This window comes from Peromyscus californicus, unplaced genomic scaffold, assembly GCF_007827085.1.
Source record: "Peromyscus californicus insignis strain IS unplaced genomic scaffold, ASM782708v3 Scaffold_8__1_contigs__length_139910024, whole genome shotgun sequence".
NCBI classification, from domain to species: domain Eukaryota; kingdom Metazoa; phylum Chordata; class Mammalia; order Rodentia; family Cricetidae; genus Peromyscus; species Peromyscus californicus.
In genome coordinates, this window is record NW_026294606.1 from 117,910,238 (window position 1) to 117,919,758 (window position 9,521).

General features: G+C 39.5%; 1 protein-coding gene across 1 annotated transcript in view; it reads left to right on the forward strand.

The window, feature by feature from the left end:
• Window positions 1–8,201, forward strand: part of Ces5a (carboxylesterase 5A) — a 39,761-nt gene extending 31,560 nt beyond the window's left edge. Inside the window, exons 12-14 of the mRNA XM_052729516.1 lie at window positions 5,704–5,853; window positions 7,608–7,680; window positions 7,758–8,201. Coding sequence (XP_052585476.1) covers window positions 5,704–5,853; window positions 7,608–7,680; window positions 7,758–7,989 — 455 coding nt within the window. The 3' untranslated portion in view covers window positions 7,990–8,201. The remainder of the gene's footprint in view (window positions 1–5,703; window positions 5,854–7,607; window positions 7,681–7,757) is intronic.
• Window positions 8,202–9,521: the final 1,320 nt, after the last annotated feature.

Genomic DNA, 9,521 nt, shown 5'->3' on the forward strand with positions numbered 1-9,521 from the left:
TCCTTTGCTTTTCTTGCAACAAATACTTAGCAATGTGCTCCTTTATGCTCGACTCTCTTCTATTTCCTGGAAATTTGGCAGCGAGTAGAAGAGACACCCTGCCATTGTTCTGGTGAGAAAGACTAGAAAAAAGAAGCAAATGAATTAATACAGACTGTGTTTGATGGGGATAAGTGCAGCGGCATAAAAGAAGGACAGAGGCTATGGGCCAGGTTGCCGTGGGAGATTATCGCGACATTAGTTCTGTTAATGACAGGCAAGATGAGACTCTTGAAATTGGCAACACAGAGGTCACTGGTGACCTTGACAGCGATTTTAATGGAATGATAAGATAGTGGAAGCTTAATTTAAATGGTTCAAAGAAAATGGAGGAAATTGATCTGTAGACTCAACACAGAACAACTTCAAATCTTTTGTAACAGTTTTGTGGAAATTAACAAACTAATTCTGAAATTGACATGAACGTACAAGGATGGCCAAATCAATCTTGAGAAAGTATAACAAAATTAGAGGAGATAAAATTCACTTGGTTTTAAGACTTATCATTGAGCTGTGATAACTGAGCAGGCCACTCACTGAGGAGCTACTGGCAGGGGATGATCACAGGGGTAGAGAATCGCTTTTTGTGGATGTTGCCAGTGTTTTAAGGGGTCACCTCACCCATGCACACGTGTGTAGCACTAAGTGGTTTTAGGAGGTTAGAAAATTAAAAGACATGAAGTTGGGGAAGGGAAGAGGAGAAGTGGGGTAGATACAGTCATATTTCATTATATATATCTATAAAATTCCACAAAATAAAGAAAAACTTATAAAGGAAAGCATACTCCTTTAATTCTAGCACTCCAGAGGGAGAGGCAGGTAGATCTCTGAGTTTGAGGCTAGTCTGGTCTACAGAGACAGTCCCAGGACAGTCAGGGCTGCACAGAGAAACACTGTCTGAAAGACAAGCACACAAAATGAATGAATAAATAAGTAGATAGATAGATAGATAGATAGATAGATAGATAGATAGTAAGTAAGTAAGTAAATAAATAAATAAAGCTGTGTGTTGGCTGGAGGGTAGACAAGCTGAATAGCAGAGCATAGTAGAGAGTCCAGAATATGTAGATCCACTCTTCTACTACTAAGAAGTGGAGCTGGAGGCCAATGAGATGACTCAGTGGGTTAAGGTGCTTGCTGCCAAGCCTGAGGACCTGAGTTCAATTCTCAGAGTCCACAGAGTGAAAGGAGAGAAAAAAAAGTACTGATAAATTGTCTTCTGATTTGCACACAAGTGCTCTGGCATGCAGGTGTGTGAGCACACACACACACCCCACATGTGAGCTCTCAAATACACACAGAGTTGAACTGAAAGACTGTGAATTCCTTTGTTTTTCTTTTTTTTGCTTTGTTTGTGTGATTGGTGGTTCCAAAGGTTTATGGAAATATCAATAACTTATTACATCACAAACTGATCACTAAGGTACCAGAAAACAGGCTTCAATGGTAACTTAGGACAAATAATATAAACTTTATAAAGGTAGTATAGAACACCAGTTAAGAAAGATCAACAGCACCCAAAGAATCAGTGAGACACAAAACCTAGGCACTGGTAGGATTAGAGTCCGTCACTTCCACACCAGGACTTCTGTTGTTGTTGTTGTTGTTTCTGTTTTGTGTTTTTTAAAAAATTATGTTAGACAAAGAAACAAGAATGTGTTGCTCACATACAGGAAAAAGAAATGAACAGAAACTGATTTTGAGGAACTCTAAACATTGGGACTACTGAGCAAAAATTTGAAATCAATTCTTTTAAATATGGAATGGCAGGAATGCCAGCAACTGTATCACCACTGCCTCAGTGAAAATCTACTGTTTTAAATATGTTCAAATGTTGAAAGGAAGCCATGAGAATAAATTATCACTAAGTAGTGGCTGTAAAGAGAGGATTTATTTAAAAAAATGTGAAAAAAAATTGAGCAGAGTGGAAAGACATGTGAAATGAACGAATTACTCAAGGGATCCATTACAGATCTGAGCACATGAAAGACAGAGCAAAGAACTTAGTTATACCATTTGAGACACTCAGTCTGAAAGAGAAAAGAATAACGGAAGATGAACAGAGCATAGGAATCTTGTGGGACAGTTTGATCAACCAAACTTATGTATAATAGGATCCCAAGAAAGACAGGAGAGAAAAAAGAGGAAGGAAGAATAAGAAATGGACAAAATGTCCCGAAGCTGTTGAAAGTCGGGCATCTAAGAATTTCAACAGTCCCCATATAGGAAAAACTCAGATTTCACAACAAGACACATCATATCTAAAGCCAAAGAGAAAGAAAAGAGCTTCATGGACTCTGTAAGAGAGCTGAGACTTGTTGTCTAGAAATGAGATTATCATAGGATCTGCCTAAAAAAATAATGGTGATCAGAAAGCATGGAGATGACATATTCAGAGTGCCATAAGATGAAGTAGCCAAGTCTGCTAACCAAGAATTAGGTATCTGGTAAAACTGTCCTTCATAAAAGAAGGAGAAATTATGACATTTTCTAGTACACAGGACTTCAGCCCATAGCTAACAAACTTGCCAGAGAAGGAAAAAGAGTCCTTTAAAGATTTTAGGCTGAAACAAAAGGATACAGAAAGCATTTCAAATCTACATGAACAGGTAAACAACATAGTAAAACTAATCGTGTAAGTCAATATGGAAGTCATTATTAATTCATTTTTGTTTATAACACCCCCTTTCCTAAATGGTTTTTAAAGACAATTGTAAATCTGTTAGTAAGATACAATGTATGGAGATATAAATTTTAGTCTTAACAGCATAAAGTTTTATGCTGTAAAAAGCAAGTAAATTAAAATTAATCTGAACTTTATTGTAAGTTAAGATGTGAATTCCAAATATTAAACATTAGCTTAGAAAATAACTAAAAATATGTGGTAAAAGGAGTAAGAGGTGGATCAAAATGATACACTAGAACATTCCAATACAAAAGAAGGCAGTGGTGGAGCTTTGAGAAGACACAAAACTGATGAAAGAGACATAGAAAACAAGCAGCAGAATGGTGGAAGTCAGTCCTTCGTGCTCAGTCATTGTATTAAATGTAAATGGACTAATCTCTCAGTAGGCAGACGTAGAGGGATTAAAGAAACTATGACACATGCTGTTTAGAAGAGATTCACTGGAGAACCAAGGATGGACATTGGCTGAAAGGGAAATAGTGGAAAAGATAGTCAGTGCAAGCAACCAGCAGAAGAGACCTGGGCCTGCTGCATAAGTCAGACAAAATAAATCTGGAGACAGAAAGCATGACAAGACACAAGGAAGGACATTATAAAAGGGCATCTGCACCAGAAAAGCATCAGAATTGAAAACCCATATGCACCTTACAATAGAGCCACAAAATGTATGAAATAAAGGTAACAGAGAAAGCTTGAAGGGGTGGTTTTATTATAAGAGTTTGAGACCTTAACATGCATTTTCAATGACAGAACAATTATGCAAAATATGAAGAGGGAAATAGAAGATGAGAACAATACTATAAATCAAACAGACCTAACAATGCATGAAGAACATTACATCCAACAACCACCAGAGTCCTCATTTTTCTTTTGTACATTTAATATCCTCCAGAATAAACCACATAGTTGCCCACAGAGCAAACCTTAATGTATCTAAAAGAGTGGAGTATGACCCCAGAGGAGTCAATCAGAAGTCAACAAGAGGAAATAGGAAAACTCAACAATGTAAAAATTAAACAACATAATTTTTACACTTATAATATTACGGCAAAATGTGTATGACAAAACATTTAGTACTTTAACCATTTTTATGTATCTTCTGTAAATAAAATAATATAGTATTTGTCCTTTTCTGGTCTAGCTTATTAGCGTAATGCCTGAAGGTTCATCTATTTACTACTATATATCAGAATTTCTTTCTCAGGATGAGGAATATTCTTTGCCTGTCTATACCATGTTTATTTATTACTGTGGTGAATAATGCTGTTTGAATGTGAGTATATGGATAGCCCTTCTTTTAGATGTATATCCGAGGCTGGGTTCCTGGACCACACAATCATTCTAATTTTTGAAGACCTGCATATTGCTTTCTATAGCAGCCATGCCATTTTTCCTTCTCTCCCTGACACACAAGAACTGCAGTCCCCTGCTGCATCAGCACGTGCTTCCTGCAGTTGCAGAAGGGATAACTATCACATACTTGTATAAATGGGTGAAGTGTCATCCAATGATGGTGTTGATTTGTGTTTCTCTAATGATTAGACAAGTTAGGAGTGTTTCCAGGTTCTTTTCAGACATTTCAAAATTAACTTTAAAACTAATATAAAATAATGGATCATATGATGAGATTTCATACATATATATCATCGATTCTCCCTCCCACATACCCATCTCCCATCCCTACCCCATCTGTTGCTTGTCCCCTTCCTTCCCTTAAGCAACTTTTCTTCTGCCCTCTCTATCTCCTTTTCCTTTCTCTCTTTTGGTCTCCCTCCACATATATATGTGTATATATGTATACACATACATGTATATATAAATACGTATAAATACCACATGTAAGAGAAAATGTGAAATACTTTCCAAACATTTTCACATCTCGTAGCAAAAATGTCTGTACAAACCCTTTGCTCTTTTTTCTTTAAACTGAGAGTTACTTATTTTGTCTCAAGGATTCTTCATATATTACACAAATTAATTCATTTTTTGGACATAATTTGCAAGTATTTGCAAAGCATTCTGTGGGTTGGTGTCTTGCTCTGTTGATAACGTTCAACAATTGAATGCCAATTCTAAGTCTTCATGCATATTGTTTCACTTACATTATCTTTGTTAATTGTGTGTTTTGTGTTGTACCTTAGATACCATTTCCAAACAAATACAGTGGGGGAAAAAAGGTTTATTTTTGTTGTTTTTAAAGTGTGTGTGTTGGGTTGATGGACATGCTCTGTGTGGAGAGTTCATGATTGTGCATAGATTTGCAAAAGCTCTTCAAATTCTACACTTGAAAAGGTACTTTTTATTATCTATAGAAAGATAATAGAAAGAGAAGGAATGGAATAAGCAGAAAGCAGATATATTGTGGTGTCTTGTTGCAAGAAATGCTGAGAAATGAGCCAATAATTGAAGGAAAAACTGAGACCAAGAATATGTGTGTTTGTGTGTGTGCTATGTATGTGTGTGCATTGTTACAGAGAAAGGACCTGTGTAGAAGAGAAGAAGGTTTTGGTTGCATGTGTGTGGATTCTTTTGGAAGTGGGGAATTACTCTGTGTGCCTCCAGACATCTGAACCAGGATCAATGGGAGGAAGTTACAAGTGTATCTGGGCTCAGCATGAAAGGGCTTTTCTTTTAGTCAGTAGAATTCTTTCCTTCTCAGGGTGTGCACAGGGTTGTAACATCTTTGTCACTAGGGATAAGAAGACTGCCATAGAGAGGAATTCCAGCCTCAAGGAAGGAAGGAAGGAAGGAAGGAAGGAAGGAAGGAAGGGAGGGAGGGAGGGAGGGAGGGAGGAAGGAAGGAAGGAAGGAAGGAAGGAAGGAAGGAAGGAAGGGAAGGAGGAAAGGCAGGCAGTCAGGCTGGTTTATGTGGCCTCTGAGTATACACCTCAGGGTCTGTAAATTTTAACTTGCAAGGTAGGGATGCAGGGCCACACCTTATGTGCATACATGTTTTCTGTTTTTTTTTTTTTTCTTAGATGCTGGTGTACCTGTCTATTTTTATGAGTTTCAGCACCGACCCCAGTGCTTTGAAAACACGAGGCCAGCCTTTGTGAAGGCTGACCACACGGATGAAATCCGCTTTGTCTTTGGAGGCCCTTTTTTAAAGGGTGATGTTGCCATGTTTCGTAAGTAGCTAGCTGTGGGCTCCTTCTGCAGGAACATGGAATGTGGGATGGGGTGAGAAGAGTCAGTTCCCCACTGCTTACATAAAGGCTCTGCTCAGCCCATCACTATACAAGAGATTTAATCACCTGAAGTAGTTTACAAGCACACACACACACACACACACACACACACACACACACACACACACACTGAAAAGTTACAAGCAAATCACACATAGGAAATACAACTAAAACATTTGGTTTAAAATACTATGAAATGGAGGTTCTTAACTAATTCAGCATGGCCTTTGACAGAAGCTAGAGCTGTTATTGAGAGTGTTTGTGGACTGTGGTTTAGCCGTTTTATTTATCTATCCATCCTTGTCATAGAGATAATGAGGTAGATGCTGCTAAGGTTTTTATGAGGATGAAACTAAACAGTTGCCATAAAGCAAACCATGAGTGCTTAAGACATGCTTTTACTCAGCAGAGAGCTCACACTCTGGGTGAAGAAAGGCCTCTCCAAACTGGAAGCAGTGAACAGCCTTAGTGTTAGGGAGGTAAATGCCTTGAAATCTAGAATCTTTGAATTCTATAGGAAAAGAGCAAGCTAATAAACACTTGAACAACTTATAGAAAAGTAGACGGGTAGGTGGCTTTTAATGCATGTGATTTTAACTCTCAGTTTCAGCTAAAGTAGGAGAACAACAGACTATCCCTGGCTGGTGAATCATTCTTTCTTAAATCAATGCATGTTTGGAAGAACAGCACATTTTAACTGGTGTATAACAGCAGGTGTGGGAAACAGACAATTTCATATATTAGAAGAAGGCCATAAGTATTTACAGTGTGTACAGTCCTTAGTCTGACTCTTCTGTGTGCAGTTTTGAGTAATTATATCCACATGTGCAAAAACTGTGTGCATGAAAACATTGCCTTTTCAAAAAAAACTATTTTGTGTAAATATCCATCACTAGAATATTGGATACTCATACTATGCTAAACACAACTTAAATGCAATTGCATGTACATATGTTTGAATACATATATTATGATTTTATAGAACAACAGTTGGCATATTTACAGCTGAGCATGTAGAACTTATAGATACGATTTCCAGACACAACCTCTATAGAAAGATTAGGATGCAGAACACGTGCCCACGCATGAGCAAATGTGTGGAGAGGGGTTGGCCTGCACACGGCGCAGGTGGAGCCTATTTCCTGAACATATCCAAGACCTTAGAAACAATGCTTGCTTTTGAGCTGGCAGTTAAGTACCTACAGGGAAGTGATGAGATTTACCTGTCCTGTCCTGTGCTAGGTATTGCAAGTGAGGCAGAAGTGATTTGGGGGTTTGCAGAGGCTATAAGCAAATGGCATTGTTTCATAGATGGACCATAGCATCTTTGGGATTGGTTGTTGTTAGGGGCATCTTGGAATCAATCTTTAGCAGATAGCAGTGGTTGGCTGTAGTTAATGAGAGAGAGAGAGAGAGAGAGAGAGAGAGAGAGAGAGAGAGAGAGAGAGAGAGAGAATCCCAAGAATCCTGTAGTCAAATGAGAATGGCTAGAGAGAGGGCCAATGAGGAAGGTATGTTCAGCTTGCATTGTTTTGGAAGCCAGGATTCCTTGGGTGGTGCATACGCTACATGTGGGAGCTAGGACTTATCTGTAAGGATTCAGTGAGGGGCCAAGGTATGACAGCCTCAGTGAGTGGGAGGAGCCTCAGGCCCGGGTGAAGCAGGTAAGCAGCTGGATTTCTGTTCATCTGCAGAGGAAGCCACTGAGGAAGAGAAGTTACTAAGCAGGAAGATGATGAAGTACTGGGCTAACTTTGCCAGGACCGGGTGAGTGAATCAACTGGCCTGCTCGCAGTGGGGTGTTTGAGGATGACTACCTCACCAGAGTCTGCTTTCACTTTCAGGGATCCTAATGGGGATGGCCTGCCTCTGTGGCCAGTCTACGATCAGAATGAGCAGTACCTGATGCTGGATTTGAACATTAGTGTCGGACAGAGACTGAAAGATCAGAGAGTGGAATTTTGGACAGATACTCTCCCCCTGATCATGTCTGCTTCAGAAGCACTGCTCAGACCTGCTTCCTCCTTAATCCTCTTTTCTCTACCTCTGCCTTTCCTTTTCTCTGTTGCCCTTTAGAAGTCATCATTGTGTGGTTCTGAATTTCCTGCTTTTAAGTTTCTCCCTCAACCATTACCCTCTTTCTCCATTGAGCTGCTTTCTGTGGGGATTTCTGTCCACTAATCTGCTTTAGCTGGTGTTTTATGGGCTTAGGGATGAACCTTATGAAATTCTTTTCAACATCAAAAAATTCAATTTGTCTTGGAAGGTAATGAGATTTTCTCAATGAGTCTGGAGGAGGGCTGGCCCATTACTTGTCATGTAATGATCCTGTTACTCATATGAAATAAAATCAGAATGCAAAATATATGCAAAATATATAACAGAATTTAATTTGTGTTGATAAATCCCCTCCCCACACACACACCAGCACAGATACCTTCCCCCTGATCATGTATTGAGTTCAGATATTGAATAAAATGCAAGTCCCATAACCTCAGAGCAGTAGAGCTTTTAGTGGGAGCCAAGTCCTGGGAACCTCTTGGTTTGAGCTGAGTCTTAGTGAGACATGTGGGGAAGGGGACATGCTGGAAAGTGTTCTCTGATGTCATCTAAGGTCCAGGGAAGTAAAGGTCTAAAACCAGAGAGCAAAGGTCAGGCTAGGAATGAGGAGAAACGAGGCTTTTCTGATGGGGTAATGATGATTCCACAATTTACAAAACTACGCTGAGTGTATTGTATATAGCAGACATGTCCCCAAGGGGTAGCGTAGTAAGCAAATGGTATGTAAGCAGGTACTGGGAAAGATCTACACCTCTGATACCCTATGGTGTAAGTTTGCTGAGTGCTACTCAGGAGGGGCAAGCTGTTTTAAGATTTAGCAGAGGGGGATCTTGATTTAGATTGAAGCTGTAGGCCTTCTCTGGAGAACTCATATTTACACTAGAAAGGATGGAATCGACTTAGCCACCTGATAGGTTGGGTGGGTGTGTTCTACTTACCAATACTGACAAAACTGAGGTGACAGTCTTACTTTTTATATCCACACTGTACCTGTATAATTTGCTGAAGTTGTTGTTGTGACTGTTTCAAGGTCACACACGAGGCACAAAGAGTGAGTGGGTTTCTGAGATGCCAGTAACTCCGAGTTTACCTGGCTCAGACATCTCCAACTGACAGACTGACTCTGATGACCCAGAAATGTCTTCTTCAGCCCACACAAAAAAGAAATAGTTTGCAATTAGTAGTGGGTGAATTTCATTAGAGGAACTTCATATCAAAAGTCATATTCCCAACTTCCCTAGAAAATAAAAACAAACTCAGAGATCAGCAGAGTTCTGTTCTCATATGCTGGGAATTTATGGACCCCTTTGGTGAATGCTGAAAGGTATGCCTTCCTCAAGACTGTCTGGAGACGTCTTCCAGGAGACTACCAGTCTTCTCCACAGCAAGGCCCTTTCTGCTGAGGTGCATATTCTCTGAACATAACATCCAACATTGTGGGCTATCTCTAGCTCAGATGGTTTTGGAAAAGATACACCTGGGTCACTTTCTGGTTCTAGAGGTCACACCCTTTGCAAGGGAGTTGGAAAATTCCGTGGCCTCTGAAG